The sequence below is a fragment of the Marmota marmota genome, unplaced genomic scaffold (assembly GCF_001458135.2).
Source record: "Marmota marmota marmota unplaced genomic scaffold, marMar, whole genome shotgun sequence".
Classification (NCBI taxonomy): Eukaryota; Metazoa; Chordata; class Mammalia; order Rodentia; family Sciuridae; genus Marmota; species Marmota marmota.
Window position 1 is genome coordinate 66050847 of NW_025999900.1, and position 25265 is coordinate 66076111.

Below are 25265 nucleotides of genomic sequence, written 5' to 3' on the forward strand. Positions count from 1 at the left end.
ACCAGGAGGCGGGCAGCAAGAGTTGTAGGGGCTGGGATGTGGGCGCGGTCACATGATCTCATTTGTCCTCCCTTCCAAAGGTTGTGGGCCTTAACTTCTCCAGCGCTACCACTCCAGAGCTCCTGCTGAAGACGTTCGACCACTACTGCGAGTACAGGCGCACACCCAATGGGGTCGTTCTGGCTCCTGTGCAGCTTGGAAAGTGGCTGGTACTGTTCTGTGACGAAATCAACTTGCCAGATATGGATAAATACGGGACACAGAGAGTCATATCCTTCATCAGACAGGTCTGTCCCCACCCATGGCCCCTCTTCCCCTCTGCATTTCTGCTTCGCATGCTGCTCTGACATATTTCATGCCCTTTCCTCAGATGGTGGAGCATGGAGGCTTTTACCGCACCTCAGATCAAACATGGGTGAAGCTGGAGAGAATCCAGTTTGTGGGGGCTTGTAATCCACCCACCGACCCTGGAAGAAAGCCCCTCTCGCACAGGTAACACCACTCTGGCTGCTTGCACACCAGTTCCTGGAGACCCATAAACGTGGCCCGACAAAACTTTGGCTTGGATTGTAAATGTGACAAGGTGGCTTGCCACAGGCTTCCTCTAGGTCTCTGGCTCTGTGCTGGAGCTGCTGGAGGCATGGTACAGAGGCAGTCACCAGGACTGGGCTACAGCTCGGTGGTGGGGCCCTTGCCTAGTGCATGCACAGCCTGGGTTCAGCCCCCAACACCCCACAAAAAACTACTTCCACCTGGGTGGTGACGAGCTGCCCTACACCATCTGTAGGACAAAGGCAAGGCTGAAATCAGCCTGAATTTTCCATCTTGGCTTGATTCTTTGTAAAGTCTTTTGTGCCAACCAGGGTGTGTTGGACCCCAACCCAAGCAGCATGCGCCCTGCCTCAGTCACCTGCCACTCGAGCAGAGGTGCTGAGCCTCGCCTTCCCTGCGCAGGTTCTTACGGCACGTGCCTGTTGTGTATGTGGATTACCCGGGGCCTGCCTCCCTGACGCAGATCTATGGCACCTTCAACCGCGCCATGCTGAGGCTCATCCCTTCCCTGCGGACCTACGCGGAGCCACTCACTGCTGCCATGGTAGAGTTCTACACCATGTCCCAGGTAGGTGGAGTCTGCTCCTCAAGTCCTTCGTAGTTGAAGAACCTGGAACAACTGGGCTTTGTTCAGAGCTCTGGGTGAGCCAGCAGACCCTGTACAAGGTCAGGCGTCAAAACCATCCTACGCAGGTACTGAGGTGGCTGACGCATTCCTGCTGTGCCAAGGTTTCTGGAAGGGTCTGTCCACTTTTAACCACACATTCACCAGATGCTCTTGACACGGACCACTACACTCGACACCAGCTGCACCTCCCCCTCTACTTCCCACTCTTGTCCACATTAAAAAATAGTTGTTGGGGCTGAGATTGTGGCTCAGTGGTAGAGCGCTCGCCTAGTACGGGCGGGACCCAGGTTCGATCCTCAGCACCACATAAAAATAAAGGCATTGTGTTGTGTCCATCTACACCTAAAAAATATATATACATTAAAAAAAAAAAAAAATAGTTGTTGCTGGGAGCAGTGGTGGCGCACGCTAGTAATCCCAGAAGCTTAGGAGGCTGAGGCAGGAGGATAGTGAGTTCAAAGCAGTCTCAGCAAAAGTGAGGCACTAAGTGACTCAGTGAGACCCTGTCTCTAAATAAAATACAAAATGGGGCTGGGGATGTGGCTCAGTGGTTGAGTGCCCTTGAGTTTAATCCCCAGTACCAAAAAAAAAAAGTCAAGAAAAGGTCTTTGCCCCTTTAACAAGAGGTGGTTTTTATGGTCTGCATTTGCACGTCTGTTAAGCCTTCCCCGGCTGCCCTTTAACAAGTGGTGACTGGCCACGTGGTTTCCATTGGTGTGTCTGTCTTGCTCTTGGTGCCCTCTGGTTCTGGTTCTGGTTTTGGCAGTACAGGGGTTTCCACCAGGGGTGTTTTATCACTAAGCTACGTCCCCTACTCTTGTTTTATTCTGGGACAGGGTCTTACTTATGTTGCTGTGGCTGGCTTCCAGCTTGCAGTCCTCCTGCCTCAGCTCCCGAGGTGCTGGCTGATGGGTGGGTGCCATGTGCGTAGCTCTTCCCTTTCCTGGACTGCAAATATTTTTTTCCCAATATTTTGTTTTTTAAGTATTTTTAGAAGAATTTTGTTGTTATTTATTTTTAAAGATTTAGATCTTTAAACATGTTTTAACATAAAGTGAGAAGCTTGACTCTACCTTTATTCTGATAGTGGCTTCAACTCACTGGGGTGAGTTGTAGTGCTGGGGATGGAACCCAGGATGTCACAGGTGTTGGTCAAGCATTCTGCCATGGAGCCACATCCCCATCCCAGGTGTTCCAGCCTTAAGGTTGTTTACCAGCGCATCCTTAAGTATCCCAGGGTCTAGATCCTTTGTCTTTAATATAAAAATGTAGACGCTTTTCCACGTCTTAAAATGCTTACATGCAACTTCCATTTCTCTCGTTCCCACAGGAGAGATTCACTCAGGATACACAACCCCACTATATCTATTCACCCCGTGAAATGACCAGGTGGGTCAGAGGTATCTTTGAAGCACTGCGGCCCCTGGAGACGCTGCCTGTTGAAGGCCTCATCCGGATTTGGGCCCATGAAGCCCTCCGTCTCTTCCAGGATAGGTAAGGGAAGCCAAGGCTCCTGTTGGTTCCGTTCTCCACTGCTTGGAGTTCTTGTGACTGTGCTTTTTTTTTTTTTTTCTTTTTTGTGGTGCTGGGGATTGAACCCAGGGCCTTGTGCATTCGAGGCAAACACTCCACCAGCTAAGCTATATCCCCAGCCCAAGCATTTATTTTTAGCAAGCTTAAAACCAGATTTGAGGCAGGAACAGTTACATGCACCAGGAACAACGATGTGCACCTGCAGTCCCAGCTACTCAGGAGACTGAGGTGGAAGGGTTGCATGAGTCCGAGTTTGAGACGAGCCTGGGAAGCATAGGGAGAAACCTCTCCCTCATTTCTCATCTCAAAAAAAAAATTATATTTTTGCATTCCCAAACCAGGATTTGTATATATTTTCATTTCTTAAACTACCCTGGAATTAAATGTTTTTAGAGGAATTTTTTTTAACGTAATGGTGGTGCCATAGTTCTGAGGGTTTTCATATTAATGTCAAAATCTGCCTGGTATAGAGGCACATGCCTGTAATTCCAGCTGATAGGGAGGCTGAGGCAGGAGGATTGCAAGTTTGAGGCCAGCCTAGACAACGAGACTTATTTTTAAAATAAAAAGAGCTAAGGAGAGAGATCAGTGCCTGAGGCTCTGGGTTCCCCCAATACTGAGGGAACAAAAGGGGTGAGGAAGAAAGGAAGGGGAAAATTGAGCTTGTTTAAGCCGCCCTGAGTCCCAGAGTCCTGGGCTCCTCCCTGTGGTAACTGACCAGATGGTAAAGACTGCACCGTGCCCCCCACACCTGGTATCTCTTGCTGGGGCCTCCAGCTGCTCCACCACATGCTGCTCTCCTACCCACAGGCTTGTGGAAGACGAGGAGCGGCGCTGGACTGATGAGAACATCGACATGGTTGCCCTGAAGCACTTTCCCAACATAGACAAGGAGAAAGCCATGAGCCGGCCCATCCTGTACAGCAACTGGCTGTCGAAGGTAACAGGCACTGTCTCACACGTACTTCCTTCCTCACCAGGCACAGGGATCCCTGCTACCCAGGAGGCCACAGAAGGAAGACCGCAAGTGCAGGGCCAGCCTGGGCAAGGTAGCAAGTCCCTATCCAGAACAGCAGTGCCAGGCTGGGGCTGGGGCTCAGTGGTAGAGCACTTGCCTAGCATGTCTGAGGCACTGAGTTCCATCCTCAGCACCGCAAATAAACAAACAAACATCCACTGACAACTAAAAATATATATATATATATATATTTTTTTTTTTTTTTAAATAGCAGTGCCCACTCTGAGGTTGGCCCCCACTGCGTCCTGCCCCACAGTGGGCAGCAAGGAGCATCGGGTCTACTGCATACTGCCACAGAATCCCTCGCACCACCACGGTGCTTTCACTCTGCTCACACTGCTCGGGCAATTGTGAAAGGCTGGTGTGAAAGACTCCATATGCTAATTGGAGTTGACATTTCCAGAGCAGCTATGAATTGTCTCTTTTCTCTAAAGAAGATTAACATAGCAAGCCCCTGTCTCCTGAAGACAACAGGCCCCTGAGGTCAGGGAAGGCGTGCTGGGTGGAGGCCTAACAAGCCAGAAACAGGGAGATCCGTCCGAGCAGGGTCCCTGGAGCTTCACATGATTCTAGACACCAGTCCTCATCCTTTTTCATTGATAGAAAACACTTCCTAGTGGCTTTTTTCTTCCTCTTTCTCTCAAGGTCTTTTGAAGAACATTCTTCAAGGTTTATAATTTCAACCCCTAATTTGTCTCTGATTGAGTTAGGGTGGGGCATGAGCTAGGGACCCATCTTCAGTCTTTCTCTTGTGGACAGCTGTTGTCCCAGACTGTTATTGCATACTCCTTGCTCTGCAGTGTCACCCATCTCAACAGTTTCCTTTGTGCAGGGGTCTGTTCTGAGGCTCCGTCCTCTTCCCCTGCTCTGTTTGTTTCTTTCTGTGCCAACACCACCTTGTCCTCAGGATGGCAGTACGCCTATCAGAGAGGACAGGCACCCACACCTGCTGCTCCTCCAGGAGAACTTGGCCATTCTCAGCCCTTCCTCCTGCAAAGGAAACTTGGAATTAGCTTGTACCAAAACCACCACCACCACCACTGAGATTCTGATAGGGATTATAGTGTCTCTTTACCAATTTGCATGGAACCAGCATTTTTATAGTAGTGTTTTTCTCTCCCTGATCACAGTATATCTCTTAACATATTTAAGTCTTGACAACTTTCAATAAATTTTAGTTTTCTCTGCAGATTCAAAAATAAATACATCTAGCCAGGCACAATGGCACACACCTGTAATCCCAGCGGCCGGGGAAGCTGAGACAGGAGGATCGAGAGTTCAGAGCCATCCTCAGCAACAGTGAGGGACTAAGCAACTCAGAGAGACTCTGTCTCCAAATAAAATACAAAATAGAGCTTGGGGTGTGGCTCAGTGGTCAAGTGCCTCTGAGTTCAATCCCTGGTATGATCGATCGATAGATAGGTAGGTAAATCAATAATAGATTCAAAAAGCCAGGTACAGTGGTGTACATCTGTAATCCCAGCAATTCAGGAAACCAAGGCACAAGGATCACAAGTTTGAGGCCAGCCTGTACAACTTAGTGAGACCTTGTCTTCAAATAAACACTTAGAAAGGCTGGGAATATAGCTCAGTGCAGAGCACCCCTGGGTTCAATCCCCAGTATGATGGATAGATAGGTAGACAAGGAAAAAGGAAGAGATCTACTCAGTTTTGTTGCTGGGTTGTAAAAATTATTATCTTTTGCAGCATGTTTTTCAAGTTTCTTCATAGTCAAGGAAATACAGTTGACTTTGTTTTAATAACTCAGATGATTTCCTCTAAATGATTTGTATGTTAACTTTTTTATAGGATTATATCCCAGTAGACCAAGAAGAATTAAGAGATTATGTCAAAGCTAGGCTGAAAGTCTTCTATGAAGAAGAACTTGACGTTCCTCTGGTCCTGTTCAATGAGGTGCTGGACCACGTGCTCAGGATTGACAGGTGGGTCTCTCGATGGTGCCTGCCAGCTCCTTGCCTCAGTTGCTCTTGACCCAGTGTGGCATTGTACCAGGCCTCGTGCTATCCTCCCCCACCTCCACCTCAGTCCTTTCTGCCAAGCACCTTCCCCCTTGTCATCTTTCCAAGTCCAGCTTACTTGTTCTAAACTATTATTCTGTTTTTAATTGTTGTGGATTAGGGATTGAACCCAGGGCCCCATGCATGCTAGGCCAGCACTCTCCCACTGAGCTGCATCCCTGCCCTTTTGGTTTTATTTTGAAACAGGGTCTTGCTAAGTTGCCCAGCTGCCTTGAAGTTGTGATCAGCTGGACTCTAGGCATGCACCACCACACTCAGCTGTCCTTAATTTCTGTCCCCAGAGGAACTTCACTCTTCTCCCCCCAGCACTGTAGGCTACCATCAGTTAGAGCCCTGTCAGCCTCCTGCGGATTTGGGTTCACCTGCCAGGTCTTTTGAGAGTCTGGAGGACAGAACCACGTCTTACTGATCTTTCATCCCCACTGGACCTGGCCAAACACCATTGTTCCACAAATGTTTATTGTACACATTCAAGTGTAGACATTCCAAATATCATGGACACAATCCTAAAGAAGTGTGAGGACTGAGGAGGCTGGGGCTGGGGCTACATGTTAGAGCGCTTGCCTAGCACTTGTGAGGCACCAGGTTTGATCCTCATGTAAATAAATAAGTAAAGGCATTGTGTCCATCTGCAACTAAAATATATTTAAAAAAAAAAAAAAAAAAAAGAGGAATGAGGCATGGAAACCTAAAATTTATCAGCTCTGATAATGTTTCAGAATATTCCGTCAACCTCAAGGACACTTGCTTCTGATTGGTGTTAGTGGAGCAGGAAAAACTACCCTGTCTCGGTTCGTCGCCTGGATGAACGGCTTGAGTGTGTACCAGATCAAGGTGGGTCTGGATAGTAGCCTGTAATCCAGCAACGGATTCCTGATTCCTGGTAAAGCCCTGAGTTAGCTGGACCTAACTTGCCCACCGCTTCTGTAGGTCCATAGAAAGTACACGGGGGAAGATTTTGATGAAGATCTTCGGACAGTACTGAGACGTTCTGGCTGCAAAAATGAGAAGATCGCATTCATAATGGACGAATCCAATGTCTTAGATTCTGGATTCCTAGAGCGAATGAACACCCTTCTGGCCAATGGAGAGGTAAGAGTCATGAGCTGGGCCCCATTGCCCATTATTAGCTGGCACTGAGAGGCCAGCAAGTCAGTGCTGCGTTGCTCCCCAGGTCCCGGGTCTCTTTGAAGGAGACGAGTACGCCACTCTGATGACACAGTGCAAAGAGGGGGCCCAGAAGGAGGGCCTGATGCTGGATTCCCACGAGGAGCTCTACAAGTGGTTCACCAGCCAGGTCATCCGCAACCTGCATGTGGTGTTCACCATGAACCCGTCCTCTGAGGGGCTCAAGGACCGCGCAGCCACCTCGCCAGCCCTTTTCAACAGGTATGCTGGTCCTCTCCTGGGTCTGGGTCAGAATAGTTGGTATCCCTTCAAGGCAGACCTGCTCTTGGTGGCCGTTTGAGACAGGGGCACCTTTTCCAGGTGTGTGTTGAATTGGTTTGGTGACTGGTCCACTGAAGCACTGTACCAGGTTGGCAAGGAGTTCACAAGTAAAATGGACCTGGAGAAGCCCAACTACATTGTTCCAGATTACATGCCCGTGGTGTATGACAAGCTGCCCCAGCCCCCATCACATCGGGAAGCCATTGTAAACAGCTGTGTCTTCGTCCATCAGACTCTTCACCAGGTGGGTTCAGCAGAGATAAAAATGGGCCTTGTGACACTTCAGATTTGATACCATTCCGTCACTGCAGAAGAATTGTATCTTGCCTGACTTCTTACCTCTTTGATGGAACCTCATCCTTGTCACCAGGCTGGGAACTCTGAGCACCCTGACCTTTATAGCCCCCATGGGCTCTCTCTAAACTACAACCATCTTCTCTGCCCTTGGGACACATGCATTCTCTTTTTGGGGGGGGGCAAGGGGGGTACATGGGCTTGAACTCAGGGGCAGAGACAGGGACTTACTGAGTTGCCTAGCACCTCACTTTTGCTGAGGCTGGCTTTGAACTTTTGATCCTCCTGCCTCAGCCTCCCGTACGGCTGGGATCAAGGTGTACACCCTTGTGCCCGGTGGGGACACACACATTCTCTTTAAAAAGCAGAGAGTAAGGCTTTGCAGGCCCCCCAAGTTCCTGCGCAGCTGCTCGGTGCTGCTGCAGGAGCAGAGAGCCTACATGGACCACATGTGAACACAGGGCCGGGGCTGGACCAGTCTCCCTGCAGGGTCTGTCGGGCAGGCTTGGACCTGCTGGCCATTGTCTGCTGGCCACTGCACTAGGATCTCTGGAACAGACAAGTCCACACTAGTCCTTTCTGCCAGGAAAACCCACGTGGGCTTGTGAGTGTCCTGTCACCACTGTCTGCAGGCTCTCTGTGGCCTCCAGGGTGTTGTCTGGTGCAGGCTTCTCTCTGCTGCTGATTTCCACCATCCTGCTTCCAGCAGCTCCCTCCTAGTCAAAGACCAGAGCCTCGAATCACAGATGGCCACAACACCTGTCGACATGTCTCTCTGTTGAAAATAAGCAAGAAAGGCTGGGGGGCAGGCATGCTGGCGCTGACAGGATGATCCAGAGTATGGCGCCTGTTCATGGGGACGGCACCTCTGAAGTGGCACAATCACCACCCTTTTTTTTTCTTTTTTTTTTTAAGAGAGAAAAAATGAATCTTTTGTGTAGATGGACACAACACAATGCCTTTATTTATTTTATTTTATTTTTTTTTTATGTGGTGCTGAGAATCCAACCCGGGTCCCGCCCGTGTTAGGCGAGCGCTCTACCGCTAAGCCACAATCCCAGCCCTCACCACCCTTTTTAGAGAAGTTAAAGGCTTAAAGGTTTCGGGGGCTGCTGTCCCCACACCCCTACCCCTGATACTGGGGATCCATCCCAGGGGCACTTAACCTCTGAGCCACATCCCTAGACTTTTTTATTTTTGAGACAGGGTCTTGCTTAATTGCTTAGGGCCTCATTAAGTTGCTAAGGCTGGCTTTGAACTTGCAATTCTCCTGCCTCAGCCTCCCAAGTCACTGGGATTATAGGTGTGTGCCACCTCACCTGGCTCTTAGGGTGCTTCCTGAGAGCGTGTAAGTGACTGAAGCCAGCTGGAGTATTCTGACCCCTGAGGACTCATTCATCCCACTGCGTCATGCTGTGGTCTGTCCAAGTGGAACAGTTAGCAGTTTCTGAGGTTGAATCCCAGAGAGCATCCTGAAGAGTGAAAAGGTTTAACTTATCTTCTGAAAGGCTAACGCTCGGCTGGCAAAGCGGGGAGGCAGGACAATGGCCATCACGCCTCGCCACTACCTGGACTTCATCAACCACTATGCCAACCTGTTCCACGAGAAGCGTAGCGAGCTGGAGGAGCAGCAGATGCACTTGAACGTCGGGCTCAGAAAAATCAAAGAAACCGTTGATCAGGTACGTCAAGGCACATGCCTCACTCCTGCGAGCAGCTACAGCAAGGCCCGGCAGGGTGACTGGTGCGTGTGCCCGTTTCCCAGCATGGGTTTTGCTCTTTAGGTAGAAGAACTGCGCCGGGACTTGAGGATAAAGAGCCAGGAGCTAGAGGTGAAGAACGCAGCAGCCAACGACAAGCTGAAAAAGATGGTGAAAGACCAGCAGGAGGCTGAAAAGAAAAAGGTGCTTCCTGTTCCAGGAGCAGATGTGGCACTGGGCCTGTGCAGCCTAGTGGGGAAGCAGGGGTGGTTTGGGTGGGCTGTAGGGTTTGAGGGTGGTGTGAGCTGCTGACCAGGAGGCACTCAGCGGGGGTCCAAGGCTCACCCTGTGCCTGAGCTATCTTTTCTTTCTAGGTCATGAGCCAGGAGATTCAGGAGCAGCTGCACAAGCAGCAGGAAGTAATCGCAGACAAGCAAATGAGTGTCAAGGAGGATCTCGATAAAGTGGAGCCTGCTGTCATCGAGGCCCAGAATGGTACGGGAGTGCAGTCGCAGCTGCGCTTTCCAAAAGGCTGCCGTCCCCCAGCCTCTCAGATGATGGTGACTTAGACCACACGTGGGCCTCCCTCGAGGTGCTGGTAGTGCACCCAAAGAATTGTTGGCAGATACCTGAGGCTTTTGTAAATCCTCAGGATGTCTCCATCTGTTTAAGTCAGCTTTTTCATTGCTGTGACTAAAAATCCCCACAAGAACAGTTTTACAGGTCTCAACATTGGGGTTAGAGGTGAGGCAGAACATCATGGCTGAAGAGTGTGCTGGAGGGAAGCAGTTCACATGATGGTCAGGAAGCAGAGAGAGGCACTCCACTCACCAGGTGTAAAATACATAGCCCAGAGCCGACCTCCTCCAGCCATACCTACCGCCCTCATTACCACTGGTTGATTCCTCAGCAGGGGATTGATTCAGTGATTAGGTTAAGGCTCTCCTAACCCAATCATTTCTCCTCTGAACCTTCTTGTACTGCCTCACACATGAGCTTTTGGGGGCACCTCACATCCAAACCATAATACCATCTCTTACAGCAGAGTTCCCATGAAGCCAGTCTCTACTTACCATACGTAGTGAGACCCTTCCTGTAATAGGAATTTGGCAAAATAAGCTTAACATCACAATGTATTTTTAAAGATCTATTGATGCTTATGTAAATATGCTATTTGCCAACCCCTGGCTTGAATTTCATGAAAAAAGTACCAATAAGTGTTCAGTGTTGCCTGCTCTTAGCCAGTGGCCACTAGTTCCAGGATCTACAGCTCACAACTCACTCTGCCATCCTTACATGCCTGTGTAAGGAAGCCTGCAAATCTTTTTTGGTTTGTAGTTCACCCAGTAACTAACGGGGCCTTGCTGGGCGCGGCAGTGCACACTTGTAATCACTGTGACTTGGGATGCTGAGGCAGTGGATCTCGATAGTTCAAGCAATTTAGACCCTGTCTCAAAAAATAAAAAGGGCTGGGGACATGGCTCAGTGGTAGAGCACCCCTGGGTTCATTCCCAGGCGATACTGCATTCAACACCGTAACGGATTGAAAAGGTCTTTGTTGAAATTGTATAAAGTAACATACCATTACATTATTTTGGAGATAAAGAAATTAGAATTTGTAGGGCATTTTATTTTGTTTTGCTTTTTGGTGCTGGGGATCGAATCCATGGCTAGGCAAATTATCTGCCCTTAAGCCCCCCGCTCTGTTGTGAGGTATTTTTAAAGCAATATCCTACTCTTCAGGGAGCGCTGGTGTAGACTGAGTACGTAAGGCCCCCTTAGTCATTTACAAGGTTAGCACCTCTGTTCAGAGGACTAGAGACAGAGCCTTGCCCTGGGGACCCTGTGAGCAGCCGCCTGGCCGTGGTGGCTCACTCCTCCTTGCCTTGCCCTCTGTCCCTGCATCCTGCACACCTGCTGGGCCCAGCCGTGAAGTCCATCAAGAAGCAGCACCTGGTGGAAGTACGCTCCATGGCCAACCCTCCTGCCGCTGTGAAGCTGGCACTGGAATCCATCTGCCTGCTGCTGGGCGAGAGCACCACTGACTGGAAGCAGATCCGCTCTATCATCATGCGTGAGAACTTCATTCCCACCATCGTCAACTTCTCGGCCGAGGAGATCAGGTGGGGCGTAGGAACTGGCTTGGCACTGGGAATGGAGGTGGTGTCTGAGCATTGTTGGCGATGAGGTTTTCCTGAGGGATGGCATCACAGAAGGATTGTGCAGGTTACCCAACCCCTCAAGCGCCTCCCAAGGCTGTCCCCTCTGCAGAAGGCCGAGTTTCCACAGTGCTTTCCTCGCCTCTCCACCCTGCCGGCCAGCTCTCTTCCGCCAGGGATGAGCTCTGTAAGGATACGACCCTTTGCTCAAGTCAGAGCAAGGGCCCCATCCTGTTGTGGCAAAACTGGCCTGAGGGTCTCTCTCCTGTGGGACAAGGGGCAGGGACCAGAAGGTCCACGGCCCTCCATCAGCGTCCACTTTCCCGAGAACCAGCTGTTGGTGTGGCTCCCCACTGTGTTCCCTGGGGAAGGGAGACAAGCACTGGCTCTGTCCTTCACTTTTCAGCTTCCTGAAAACACTTCACCTTTGTCCTCCCTGTGCTCAGAAATAAAATTCCCCTTTTGCAGTGATGCCATAAGGGAGAAGATGAAGAAAAACTACATGTCCAACCCGAGTTACAACTACGAGATTGTCAACCGGGCCTCCCTGGCGTGCGGCCCCATGGTGAAATGGGCGATCGCACAGGTAAGACCTGGCCCTGGCTCGTGGGAAAGGTGACTCTCCTCCTGCCTCTTCTGAATGACCGCTGTCAACTTGACTTTCCCAGCTGAACTATGCAGACATGTTGAAGAGGGTGGAGCCCCTGCGGAACGAGCTGCAGAAGCTGGAAGATGACGCCAAGGACAACCAGCAGAAGGCCAACGAGGTGGAGCAGATGATCCGGGACCTGGAGGCCAGCATCGCCCGCTACAAGGAGGAGTACGCGGTGCTCATCTCTGAGGCCCAAGCCATCAAGGCAGACCTGGCGGCTGTGGAAGCCAAGGTACGCTGGCGTGCTCAGCCTGCCTGCCGCCTTGCCTGCGGCTCCTGGAGGTGGTCTCGACCTGCTCCAGAAGCAGTGCTCGTGGCCACCCTCAGTGGAAGCCGAGATCCAGACGTTTCCTCAGCGCCCCAGGCCATCTGGATCTCGGCGAATTAGCGCTTTAGTGTCTGGTGGTGTTAACCACGTAGTGCTAGGATAGAGACCAGCTGGACAGTCCAGCCAGCGAGTCCTCCCCCGCTGCCTCCGCACACCTGTCTCCCTCTCCCTCCCCACCCTCATCATCAAAGTAGGCTCCACATCTTCTGCCACGCTGCCTTCCTTTGGTCTCACCCAGCCCTTCCTCACCTCGGGCCCTTTCCTCCCACACCCAGCTCTGCACATGCACGTGTCCCCGGGCTGAGAGGGGATGCCCTGTCCTCCGCTCTCGTCCTGATGACATTCTGACACTTGTGTTGTCATCGCGCATAGGTGGCCCATGTACCAGAGCCGGTTTCCAGCCACCCAGAGCCCTGCACACGTGTGGGGTGTGGGTAAACTCGTTTGCGGCCCTCAAGGTGCAGCTGGAAGGCGCCTGCCTGAGCTGCGCCTCGCTCTCCCTCCTAGGTGAACCGGAGCACCGCTCTTCTGAAAAGTCTGTCTGCTGAACGCGAACGATGGGAAAAAACAAGTGAAACTTTCAAAAACCAGATGTCCACCATTGCCGGGGACTGCCTCCTGTCAGCTGCCTTTATTGCTTATGCAGGCTACTTTGACCAGCAGATGCGGCAGAACTTGTTCACCACCTGGTCCCATCACTTACAGCAAGCCAACATCCAGGTGGGTCCTGGGGCACTGCCAGCAGGTGTGGGCCAGACGGATGAGGAGCAGGCTTGGAGGGGCTTGAGAGCCCCACCTCACTGTAGCTGGGTGAGGGGGAGATAACCAGCCTTGCCTTTCAGTTCCGCACAGACATCGCGAGGACAGAGTATCTCTCCAATGCTGACGAGCGTCTTCGCTGGCAAGCCAGCTCGCTGCCTGCTGATGACCTGTGCACAGAAAATGCCATCATGCTAAAACGGTTCAACAGGTAAGTGCTCAGACACCAAGAGGCAGGGCAGGATGTGGGGAGGGCACGTTTCTGTTCCCAAAGCCCCTCTTCAGGAGGGAGGAGTAGGAAGTGTCACACAGGCAGTACTGACAGGCTGGCCCTCGTCGCTGGCAGCAGGGTGTGCACAGTTCCTTTTATTCTCACAGCATGATGATCTGAATTGTTCACAATGAATGTTTCCTGTAACCTTTTAAAATTCATTGGCAGTTGGGTGTTGGAGTGGACATTGACAGTCCTCTCTCAAAATACTGCAAGAACTTGAAATAGTTATCTAAATGGAAAATTGTTTCGTGTTTCCCTGTGGACGGCTGGGATAAAGCTGGGTGTGGTGATGCGTGCCTGTAATACCAGCTACTCAGGAGGCTGAGCTGGGAGGATTGTGAGTTCGAGGCCAGCCTCAGCAACTTAGCAAAATCCTGTCTAAAAAGAAAAGAGAAAGAAAACCAGAGCAGAGGTGAAACATAACTGCAGGGGATGTGGGCCTGGTGCAAGAAGCCACAGGGAAGCCTCAGGACCAACTGCATCAAGTCCCCTCACCCTGAGAGTGAGTGAACTTCCAACCAGAACGAGTCCCCTGGCTTGAAAGACGTCCCAGACTTCTTCCTAACCCCATGTAAACATCTTCTAGCGTCTTCAAACCTCTGCTGAGCCCTTCCTGTGTGCCATTGTCCTGAGGACAAAAAACCATGTTGGCTCTGCCAGAGGCCATTTGGAATCGGCCTGCGGGCTGTGCTGCATGGCACCAGTCAGTCATACAGTCTGTGTGCGGGGCTGCCTTTGTCTACATGAGAAACCCCCCAGCCTTTGACCTGGAGTCCCGCCCCTGGGTGTCCTCAGCAGTTGCCTGGCACAAATGAAAATGCAAAGCCTGTAGGATACAGGTGCCAGCCAAAAGACTGGTGGGAGCTCGGTGTCCCCCAGGACACTCAACAGGTGACTGGACACCTGAGCCTGCCTGTGTAGTTGGAGTGGATCTGGTGACCAGAGGTTGGAAGGATCTTCAGCAGTGTCCAAATTCTGCACAAGCCAGGAATCATTACCACCTGGTGTGTGGTCTGTTGGGGTCTCTGGCCAGCTGACCCTTGACTCCAGCCCCTCTGTGCCTTTGTTTCCTCCTAATGAGGTGGAGTTGGGGACAGTACTTGTCTTATAGTCTGGTTGTGAGTGATGGGATGGCATCTCACTTGACAGGGTGCTGCCCATGCAAACACTAAGAAGCCAGCTCTTTCCTCTGTAGTACAGGTTTCACACGTGCTAGCCAGACTCGACTCCAGGGCCACTCCCCAGCCCTGGATGCTGGTCCCTCCTGTGCCGCTGGGGCTTCGTGTGGCGAAGGCAGAGCGCTTGCCAGGCTTACAGCCTATCTATCCCCAGCCCCCTGAGGACCCTCCAGTGATGCTGTGGCATTGTCGTTAATGCCTGCCTCTGCCGTTGGCTGGGAGGGTAGCAAATGCAGACATGGGCTGCTTGGCCTTGGGAGACAAGCAGGGTGCTCTGAGCGCAACCTGCTTGTCACAGTTCTACAGCAGATGACTCAAGCTTATGGGTCCCCACCTCCTACCGTAGCACTAGGAATGGAACCCAGGGGTGCTCTACCACTGAACTATACTCCCAGCCCTGTTTACTTCTTGTTTTGAGACGGGGCCTCACTAAGTTGCTAAGGCTAACCTAGAACTTGGTCCCCCTGCCTCAGCCCCTCTAGTTGCTGGGATCATAGGTGAGGCCACCATGCCCTAGGGGTGACTCCATCGCACATGAAGCATTCAAGTCTTGTCTGTCTTGCCTGGTGAATCTGGAAATGTCCAGCAGTCACCCTGAGTGGTGATGGCCTTTCTTACTTCCTGTCTTGTCAGGGACCCTGCTTTCCCTGCTGGACTTCATAACCTGTCTTCTGTGGCCTCATCCTCAGGTATCCACTGATCATTGACCCCTCCGGACAAGCCACGGAATTCATTATGAATGAGTATAAGGATCGTAAAATAACACGTACCAGTTTCTTGGATGATGCCTTCAGAAAGAATCTGGAGAGTGCGCTGAGATTTGGCAACCCTCTTCTGGTCCAGGTTGGTGTTTATGTCTGCATTCTTGAGACCTGCTTCTGAGAGTGAATTCCTTTTAGGGCTGTGTTTACTTTTCTTCAAATACAGTTGATGTAAAGTAACACTAAACCATGTGCAAATGCTGGCAACATTAGAATTGGCTTGCTATCAGAACCAGGAGAAAGTTTCAATCTCCAGTATCACTAAAAAAAAAAATTTATTGGAGATCTATATATATATATATGTACACACGCATGTGCACACACACATCAAACAAAAGCACTGTTTGCATTTAGAATTCCGTTTAGAGGGTCGAGGTCAGCACTGCCCACCAGAGCATACTGTGTGGTGACATGTCTCACAGTCTGAGGTGTCCAGCCCGGGAGCCACGAGCCACACGTGGCTACTGAGCACCTCTGTGGCCAATGTGACTAAGAGCTGAGTTCTAAGCAGCCACATGTAGACCAGGGCAATCTATGAGGCCGTGCAGGTCTAAGTGGCTGGTGGCTTCTAGGTGGGAAGTCACAGTGCACACAGTCACCTGAAGGTGAGCTTGGCTTTCCTCCTGTGCCGTCCAGGACGTGGAAAGCTACGACCCAGTGTTAAATCCAGTCCTGAACCGCGAAGTCCGGCGAACTGGGGGGCGAGTGCTGATTACCCTGGGTGACCAGGACATAGACCTGTCGCCATCATTCGTCATCTTCCTGTCCACCCGGGACCCGACGGTAAGCAGTGAGGTGGTTCACAGGGGAGTACTGGCCGTGTGGTCTGGCGGCGGGGTAAAGACTGTTTTGCTGCACCCTTCGGCAGGTTGAGTTCCCACCGGATCTCTGTTCGCGGGTTACTTTTGTGAACTTCACAGTCACCCGAAGCAGTTTGCAAAGCCAGTGTCTCAATGAGGTCCTCAAAGCAGAAAGACCTGATGTGGACGAGAAACGGTCTGACCTCCTGAAGCTTCAAGGTATGGGCCTGTTGCCCACCTGCAAGGGGTGGTGCAGGCAAGGAGGCTGACCCGAGGGACTGGGAGGACCCGGTGGTTGAGTTTGCACACTTGGGAGGGCGCTCTTTCCTTTTGAACAAATGTATTACAGCAAAGTGTGTTTGTGTCACTGCAGGAGAATTCCAGCTACGGTTACGTCAGCTGGAAAAGTCTCTGCTACAAGCTCTGAATGAGGTGAAGGGGCGCATTTTGGATGACGACACAATCATAACAACTCTGGAGAACCTCAAGAGGGAGGCTGCCGAGGTCACCAGGAAAGTGGAGGAGACAGACATCGTCATGCAGGAGGTGGAGACGGTGTCCCAGCAGTACCTGCCACTCTCCACCGCCTGCAGCAGCATCTACTTCACCATGGAGTCCCTGAAGCAGGTGACCTGGCACCCTGGGTCACCCAGCCGGGGCCTGCTGCCTCTGTGTGGTGCCAGTTGGGTGACCTGACATTGTGCCTCCTTTCAGATCCACTTCCTGTACCAGTACTCCCTGCAGTTCTTCCTGGACATCTACCACAACGTCCTGTATGAGAACCCGAACCTGAAGGGCATCACCGACCACACCCAGCGCCTCTCCATCATAACCAAGGACCTCTTCCAGGTGGACGACCCGCTGTCGGGGCAGGGATGTCGGGTAGCTCAGTGGAGGAGCTCTGTCCAGCATGTGTGGGGCCCTGGGCTGGGTCTCAGTGCAGGGCACTCGTCTGGCATGTGTGAGGCCCTGGGTCCAATTCTCAGCATCACATATAAATAAATAAAATAAAGGTCTATTAACAGCTAATATATATATGAAAAATAAAACAACACTTGAGGAACGTGCATGTCCATGTGTCCTCAGGTGGCGTTTAACCGGGTGGCAAGAGGCATGCTGCATCAGGATCACATCACCTTCGCCATGCTGCTGGCCAGAATCAAACTGAAGGGCACCGTGGGGTAAGGCCACGGCCTGCTCTCCCTCTGGGGGCTTGCCCTCTGTGGGTGCTGGCATTTCACATGAGGGTACATTGACTTAAGCCAACAGAAGCGAACATAAGGTCTGCCTGCCTGTCTACCCTCCTCAGGGAGCCCACCTATGATGCAGAGTTCCAGCACTTCTTGAGAGGGAAAGAGATGGTTCTGAGCGCAGGATCCACCCCCAAGATCCAGGGGCTGACTGTGGAGCAGGCAGAGGCGGTCGTGAGGTTGAGCTGTCTTCCTGCATTCAGAGACCTGATCTCCAAGATTCAGGCAGATGAGGTAGGGGACTCCTCGGGATGGACCACTGGGGCGCTCGGCCTCATCCCAGGAATTGGCACTAATGATCACATGCTGGGGCTGGGGCTGGGGCTCAGTGGCAAGGTGCTTGCCTCGCACATGTGAGACACTGGGCTCGATTCTCAGCACCACATAAAAAATAAATAAATAAAATAAAGGTATTGTGTCCATCTACAACTAAAAATATTTTAAAATATAAAGGTGGCATGCTGCATAACCTTGAGTGCAGGGTTGTGCGTTCCTGTGCGCCCACTCGGCTTCTGCCGCGAGGTCAGCTCTGGGAGGGCAGGGCCCTGGGTTTCATTCCCCAGTACCACACAAAGTGCCAGCTCTGTCCCACGGTGCTTTCTGTGTTGTCTCCACAGCAGTTTGGCATCTGGCTGGACAGCAGCTCTCCGGAACAGACAGTGCCCTACCTCTGGAGTGAGGAGACTCCTGCAAGTGAGTGGTGTCCCAGCCCCTGGGGTCCCTTTCTGGGCCTGAATTTAAGTGAGGGGTTTTCTGCTTGAAGTGACATTCCCAAAAAATAACAAGCCACTGGTTCCCAAGGTGAGTAGTTCAGTGTTAAAACTGAGGGACCCTCTTGTGATCACACATTTTACAAGTAAGTAAATAATCAACAAATGGCACCAAGGTGTGTCCTGTCGCAGGGTGTTCAGGGCTGGAGAAGCAGCAGGAGGTGGGGAAGTCCTCTAGGCTAGGAGAACGAGAGGTTTGGGGTGGGGTTTGACCGCATCTGGAGCACCCCGCGCTGGGGCAGCAGGTGCTCTGGGTGGACCAGGTGGCCGGCATGATCATGTCCTTCAGCCAGCTGCACGCTTCATTTCAGCTCCCATTGGGCAGGCTGTCCACCGCCTGCTCCTGATCCAGGCTTTCCGGCCTGATCGCCTGCTGGCCATGGCCCATGTGTTTGTGTCCACGAACCTGGGGGAGTCCTTTATGTCCATCATGGAGCAGCCGCTTGACCTGACCCACATTGTGGGCACAGAGGTAATGCCCTAGCCCCGTGCCCCTGACTTCCCACCAGCAGCTGCCCACCCCCGACTCCCCGGCTCTGCTCTGCCTCCTGGCTGCGCTCTGCCTCCTGGCTGCAGTCTTCTCCAACACCAGGCACTGCTCAGGACCCTAACCTGCCCGGCTCCCTGCTGCCCTCTCCTCAGCCCAGAGACTGCATCTCGGCCGCACCCTGGGATGCCCCTTGACAAGCACATGATGTCTTCTTCTCTCACTTCTGCCTCCTTCATCTGCAGGTGAAGCCAAACACGCCTGTCCTGATGTGCTCTGTGCCTGGGTATGACGCCAGCGGGCACGTGGAGGACCTCGCGGCCGAGCAGAACACGCAGATCACTTCCATTGCGATTGGTAAGGGCTCTTGGTGGTCTCACGGGGCCATGGTGGCCTTGGAGCACCAGATTGCTGTTGCTAACACTAAGCTCCCTCGTGCCAGGCTCAGCGGAAGGTTTTAACCAAGCAGATAAGGCGATAAACACTGCTGTGAAGTCGGGCAGGTAGGCTTGCTCGGATTTGATTAAAAAACCCACGTCCCCAAGAATTCTGGCAGGGACCCACATGTGGCGGTGGCTCTCCTGTGTGCAGGTGGGTGATGCTGAAGAACGTGCACCTGGCCCCAGGGTGGCTGATGCAGCTGGAGAAGAAGCTGCACTCCCTGCAGCCGCATGCCTGCTTCCGCCTGTTCCTCACCATGGAGATCAACCCCAAGGTGAGTGAAGACAGGGACTCGTGCTGGTGCACTGCCTGGCCTCCTGTGCCGACTGCTTGCACGTCCAGCAGCGTGGTCACAGGCACTGTGTCCTCCCCAGGTGCCTGTGAATCTGCTCCGTGCGGGTCGCATCTTTGTGTTTGAGCCACCGCCGGGGGTGAAGGCCAACATGCTACGGACGTTTAGCAGCATCCCTGTCTCAAGGATATGCAAGGTAAAGAGCAGGTCCTCCTGACGCCATCTTCCTGTGCACGCAGAGACACGAGGTCCCTTCTCTGAACTCAGAAGCGGGCCTCTCATCCCAGCTGTGCCTCGTGGTAAACTGCATGATGTGTTTACTGGTTAACGGTGGGCAGCACTTCCTTCCTGTGCACAGGTGACAAGGTGAATGTCCATGTGCACCGTGGGCCTGGGGCATGGCAGTCACTCCTGAAGGAGCAGACTGGCCCACGGTGAACCAGGACCCAACATGGGTGCCCTGGGGCCACACAGAATTCTCCCAGCACCAAATGCAGACTTGACAAGGGCTTGGACAAGAGGAAGGGGATTATGCAAGAATCTTGCATCAAGCTGAGGCAGGAGGATCACAAGTTGGAGGCCAGCCTGTGCCACCTCATGGGACCCTGTCTCAAATTACAATAAAGGGACGAGGATGTAGCTCAGTGGTAGAGTATCCCTGGGTTCAAGACCCAGTACCATTTAAAAAAAAAAAAAAAAAAAAAAAACCTAGGGCTGTGATCCATGTTTTCAGGAAATGTCTCCATATTGTTTTCTGTTGTCTGAATACATTCTTTTCAAGTGTCATTGGATGGCATCTTCTACCGGTAGTCCCCATATCACTTAGAGGGTGGCCCAGGTATCAGTGTGGACGGCTCCTGGCAGGCAGGGCTTTGGTTCTGATGTGGTGTCTGCACTGTTTCCGTGTGATTTTGATGATGCCTGTCCTTGTCACTTCTTCCTAGTCTCCCAACGAGCGTGCCCGCCTGTACTTCCTGCTGGCCTGGTTCCACGCCGTCATCCAGGAGCGCCTGCGCTACGCACCCCTGGGCTGGTCAAAGAAGTACGAGTTTGGAGAGTCTGACCTGCGGTCAGCCTGCGACACAGTGGACACATGGCTGGATGACACGGCCAAGGCAAGTGGGCGGCGCCACCTGGGAGGCGCTCAGGTGCCACAGGTCATGAGGGCAGCGGAAGGACTAGTGTCCGAGGGACAGGCTGAGCTTGTCAGCAGCAGAGCACAGCAGACAGTGGCACCTACTGGCTGAAGTAGGTTCTCCTTGACCCAAGTGTGACCTGACCACTCCTCACCCCAGGGCAGGCAGAACATCTCGCCCGATAAAATCCCATGGTCCGCCCTGAAGACCTTAATGGCGCAGTCCATCTACGGCGGGCGGGTGGACAACGAGTTCGATCAGCGTCTGCTCAACACCTTCCTGGAGCGGCTGTTCACCACCAGGAGCTTTGACAGCGAGTTCAAGCTGGCGTGCAAGGTCGATGGGCACAAGGACATTCAGATGCCCGACGGCATCAGGTGCGCCCCTGCCTTCCCTGGGGAGTGCGGTCCTGGGTGGGAGGCGCTGCCCACCGTGGCCTCTAATGCTGTCCCCAAATGTGCCGGTTTTCCAGGCGCGAGGAGTTTGTGCAGTGGGTGGAGCTGCTCCCCGACACCCAGACGCCATCCTGGCTGGGCCTGCCCAACAACGCGGAGAGGGTCCTCCTCACCACCCAGGGTGGGTGACCTGCACTACCCCAGCCCCGCTGCTGCCGCCACTGTGTTCTGGGTGGGGCTGGGCCTGCGTGGCCTCTTGCTACAGCCCCTGGCCAGGGGTGCTGGCTCAGCGCGTGGGAACCGCCTGCCTTGGAAATGTGTTTTCTTCTTCAAGGGTTGAATAGTACCTGGTATTAGTGACTTATTTACTTACTTATTTATTTTCTTGGTACTGGGGATGGCACCCAGGGCCAGGTGCATGCTGGGCAGTTGTTCTACCACGGAGCCACACCCCAGCCCTGAAGTGACACCATAAAACCATCGGTCACTTTTTTCAGCAGTTATTATTTTTATTTACAAAGTTTATTTTCCAAGACGTTCAGAAGTGCTTTGAGCCAGAAGGCAGTTAAGACACCGTCTGAGGAGTGGTCGTCTTCAGGAGACAGAGGCCCAGAATAGAGGAGACTGGCCCAGGCGGCTCACCTGAGTAGATGCAGGCAGGTCGGACTCTTGCAGGCTGTGCTTCTGTGCCGTGGCTCACCTTCGCCTGGGTCGGCCTGGGTGCCTGCAGGTGCTTCTGTGAAGAGGAGCCACTGCCCAGAGGGAAGGGCAGGCAAACCGGCCTCAGGCCTCAGAGCCACGCCACCTGTTCACTCCAAGAAGCAGGATGCTTAGCTGTGGCCATGTGGGTTTAGCTAGGAAACAAGGAAGGTCTGAGGCCTGGCCACCACAGGGATCCGGTAGGTTAGGTGGGATGGGGCTCTGACTTCGTCGGTTCAGTGCTGGGCCACTTGCCCTGAATCCTCCCACCTCCATGATGCAAGGACTATTGTCTGAACCCCATGACCCAGTGACACTGTCGGGAGCCTCTTGCCCATCACCACATCCAGTCCCATGGGAGAACTAGCAGAGGCTGGCCTGGACCAGTAGCCAGGGTCCAGGCGGTGGTGCTGGCAGCTCAGGCACTTGGCCCTCAGCTGTCAGTGGATGGGCAGTGGGACAGGGCAGCCACCACCCAGAGCCCCACACTGAGGGGCCTTCAGTCAGCTGGGATTGGCATTCCAGGAAAATCTGGCCATGGTGGGCGGCACCGTGCAGTTCAGGAATCCCCTAGAGTGGATGGCAGTGTGGAAGCCGCGGGCAAAGGGTACCGCAAGGCCCTGTGGTGGCCAGTTCTGCGTTCACAGAGCTGAGGGGCTCATGGAGCACAGAGTCACCCTTCCCGTGTCCGAGTGGGCACCAGAGCCCTTGGGTCTAGAAGAGCTTCTCTTCAGTCTATGCACCCAACTGGGTGATTCCATTTTGGGTTTTTGGCACTGAGGATCGAATCGCAGGTCTTCACCACTGAGCTGCCTCCCAGCCCTTTTTCACTGGGAGACAGGGACTCGCTAATTTGTGGAGACTGGCTTTAAACTCATTTGAAGTTTGAGCCTCCTGCCTCAGCCTCCAAGTTGCTGAGGTTATGGGTGTGTGCACCATGCCCAGCACTGGTTCAGTTTTGCCAGCCATGAACATCACCAGGTGACAGTCGTTTTGCATTTGTCGTCTTACCTTTCTGGCCAAGCCATTTCCTGTGCTCTACCATCAGGAAACAGCTGGGTGGTAGAGCAGGTGCTTAGCACTGCAAAGCCCCAGGTGCCGTCCCCTGCACCAAGGAAATGAAGGCAGGCACGGCAGGGCCTTGGGGGCCGCATAGTTTCTCCAGCTGACCCCACCGTGGCCTTGACGCTCAAGTCTGTCCTCCCCTTTGTGCTTCCTTCCCTCTGCCTGCCCCTGGCACCGTGCCCAGGTGTGGACATGATCAGTAAGATGCTGAAGATGCAGATGCTGGAGGACGAGGACGACCTGGCGTACGCAGAGACCGAGAAGAAAACGAGGACGGACTCCACTTCCGACGGGCGCCCTGCCTGGATGAGGACGCTGCACACCACGGCCTCCAACTGGCTGCACCTCATCCCCCAGACGCTCAGCCACCTCAAGCGCACCGTGGAGAACATCAAGGTAGCCGGCACTGTGGGCTCGGGGTCCTGGCAAGTCCAGCCTCAGACAGGCTCGCCCTCGGTGCCTGGCCGCCTTTGGGCTCCATGAGAGAGGAGAGTGACCCTTAGTCCTCCTGAGGGCAGTCAGCTGGCCAGGCCACCCCAGGTCTCCAACTAAGGCAGCCAGCAGTTCTGGGTGGGCTGGGAGTCCAAGGCTCCCCAGAGGTCACCCCTCTCCCGTTCCTGCTGAAGAAGGGACCTCGCCTAATTCTCTTCTCTCTGGCCTTCTCTCCTCTTTGGATGAGTTTAGGATCCTTTGTTCAGGTTCTTTGAGAGAGAAGTGAAGATGGGAGCCAAATTACTCCAAGACGTGCGCCAGGACCTGGCTGATGTCGTCCAGGTGTGCGAAGGAAAGAAGAAGCAGACCAACTACCTGCGCACACTCATCAACGAGCTCGTGAAAGGTGCTGAGATGCGGCTGCCACAGTGGCCAGGCCTTCACCAGGGGCTGCCATCCAGGCCCGCTGTCTGGGGACTCTGTCCACACAGGCCACAGCGCCCTGGTCAGGCCTGGCCTCGGGAGCCTGCTGGGCATGGTGCCCTGGGAGGGTGTGGGTTTGGAGGCCCCAGGGTTCTCGCGCTTGTCCTGAGAGCCTGTGGTGCCCAGAGCACTGAGCCACTGCGCAGGTTTTTAGCTGTGGTGTGGTTGGCTCTGATGGTGGACCTCCACACACGCTCACCCCCAGCTGACCTGGCCTGGAAGCTGCACTGGAGACTGCCTGGGCCATCCTGGGTGTAGGCTGGGTGCAGAGGAGGGGGCGAGCACCCTGGATCTCGGTGGGAGTCTCGAGAGCCCTCACAGCTTGGCCCCGTGGGTGCTGAGCCCAGGTCTCTCTGTGCTGCAGGGATTCTGCCCCGGAGCTGGTCCCACTACACGGTGCCTGCTGGGATGACCGTCATCCAGTGGGTGTCGGACTTCAGCGAGCGGATCAAACAGCTGCAGAACATCTCCCTGGCAGCTGCCTCCGGGGGTGCCAAGGAGCTAAAGGTGGGGGGGCCACACTCTGGAAGTCCACGGGGAGGAGCAGCCCCTCCCACAGGGAGCCTCAGGCAGCTCTGGGGACAGGCACAAGCCCCCACTCACTTGAGCTCCTTCCCGGCGGCTTTTCCCACAGAACATCCACGTGTGTCTGGGCGGCCTGTTTGTGCCCGAGGCCTACATCACCGCCACCAGGCAGTATGTGGCCCAGGCCAACAGCTGGTCCCTGGAGGAGCTCTGCCTGGAGGTCAACGTCACCACCTCACAGAGTGCCACCCTCGATGCCTGCAGCTTCGGGGTCACAGGTGAGCTGGAGTTGTGTGGAGCTCAGGCCCAGCCCCTGCGTGGCGCGTGCTCACTGGCATGTGTCCACGGTGGCCCCGGCCATTGCTCCCAGGTTGTGTGTTGAAGGTGATGGGCGAGAGCCCTGTGGCAGGGGCTCCACTCCAGGGGTGCTTCACCTTACCTGGCAGGTCTGAAGCTTCAGGGGGCCACGTGCAGCAACAACAAGCTGTCGCTCTCCAACGCCATCTCCACCGTCCTGCCCCTGACGCAGCTGCGCTGGGTCAAGCAAACCAGCCCCGAAAAAAAGGCCAACGTGGTGAGTAGCCGCCCTCCCTGGCTGTGGTCAGGCACTGCAAGACACCCAGTGAGCAGGCAAGGCTGCCCTGCACTGGAGCCAGGCCTGCCTGGACACGTCCTCCTCTTTTCCTGCAGGTGACCTTGCCTGTCTACCTGAACTTCACCCGCGCAGACCTCATCTTCACTGTGGACTTCGAGATCGCCACCAAGGAGGACCCTCGGAGCTTCTACGAGCGTGGCGTCGCGGTCCTGTGCACGGAGTGAAGCTAGACTTTGTAGCTGCCCTTTATGTCTAACACTCATTGACCCTGAAAGTGCTCAGAAGGTGTGGACTCGTGAAAAGAAAACGGTGACAGAGACGGAAAGGAAGCTGGCCGGTGGGGGCAGTGGGAACCGGAATGCAGCAGCAGGAGCTCCAGAGGCCACGGCCAGGCTTGCTTTATGAAATAAAACACTAAGCATGACCGGCTCCTGCCTCCTCTGTCGGCTTCAGCCTGAGGCTTGGGGAGGAGCGCTTGGCACTCACCCGCAGCCTCCTGGGGACAAGGGTGTGGGTCCCCTCCCCTTAGCACATTCGCCCACACCACCATCCCAGATGGGAACACAGTGGC

At 53.7% G+C, this 25265-nt stretch overlaps 1 protein-coding gene across 1 annotated transcript in view; it reads left to right on the forward strand.

The window, feature by feature from the left end:
- Dync1h1 (dynein cytoplasmic 1 heavy chain 1) overlaps window positions 1-25118 on the forward strand; it is a 63014-nt gene extending 37896 nt beyond the window's left edge. The window contains exons 41-80 of the mRNA XM_048799537.1: window positions 81-287; window positions 371-492; window positions 955-1120; window positions 2511-2674; window positions 3524-3653; window positions 5541-5674; window positions 6490-6604; window positions 6701-6862; window positions 6945-7159; window positions 7259-7463; window positions 9022-9195; window positions 9298-9417; window positions 9588-9708; window positions 11141-11336; window positions 11841-11958; window positions 12041-12256; window positions 12860-13072; window positions 13195-13322; window positions 15253-15406; window positions 15961-16107; window positions 16193-16343; window positions 16498-16751; window positions 16839-16973; window positions 17211-17305; window positions 17434-17608; window positions 17992-18067; window positions 18456-18616; window positions 18877-18988; window positions 19074-19134; window positions 19223-19346; window positions 19447-19560; window positions 20309-20479; window positions 20660-20877; window positions 20973-21076; window positions 22844-23055; window positions 23344-23497; window positions 23939-24081; window positions 24209-24377; window positions 24546-24673; window positions 24790-25118. Coding sequence (XP_048655494.1) covers window positions 81-287; window positions 371-492; window positions 955-1120; window positions 2511-2674; window positions 3524-3653; window positions 5541-5674; window positions 6490-6604; window positions 6701-6862; window positions 6945-7159; window positions 7259-7463; window positions 9022-9195; window positions 9298-9417; window positions 9588-9708; window positions 11141-11336; window positions 11841-11958; window positions 12041-12256; window positions 12860-13072; window positions 13195-13322; window positions 15253-15406; window positions 15961-16107; window positions 16193-16343; window positions 16498-16751; window positions 16839-16973; window positions 17211-17305; window positions 17434-17608; window positions 17992-18067; window positions 18456-18616; window positions 18877-18988; window positions 19074-19134; window positions 19223-19346; window positions 19447-19560; window positions 20309-20479; window positions 20660-20877; window positions 20973-21076; window positions 22844-23055; window positions 23344-23497; window positions 23939-24081; window positions 24209-24377; window positions 24546-24673; window positions 24790-24918 — 6093 coding nt within the window. The 3' untranslated portion in view covers window positions 24919-25118. The remainder of the gene's footprint in view (window positions 1-80; window positions 288-370; window positions 493-954; window positions 1121-2510; window positions 2675-3523; window positions 3654-5540; window positions 5675-6489; window positions 6605-6700; window positions 6863-6944; window positions 7160-7258; window positions 7464-9021; window positions 9196-9297; window positions 9418-9587; window positions 9709-11140; window positions 11337-11840; window positions 11959-12040; window positions 12257-12859; window positions 13073-13194; window positions 13323-15252; window positions 15407-15960; window positions 16108-16192; window positions 16344-16497; window positions 16752-16838; window positions 16974-17210; window positions 17306-17433; window positions 17609-17991; window positions 18068-18455; window positions 18617-18876; window positions 18989-19073; window positions 19135-19222; window positions 19347-19446; window positions 19561-20308; window positions 20480-20659; window positions 20878-20972; window positions 21077-22843; window positions 23056-23343; window positions 23498-23938; window positions 24082-24208; window positions 24378-24545; window positions 24674-24789) is intronic.
- The last annotated feature ends 147 nt before the right edge of the window (window positions 25119-25265 follow it).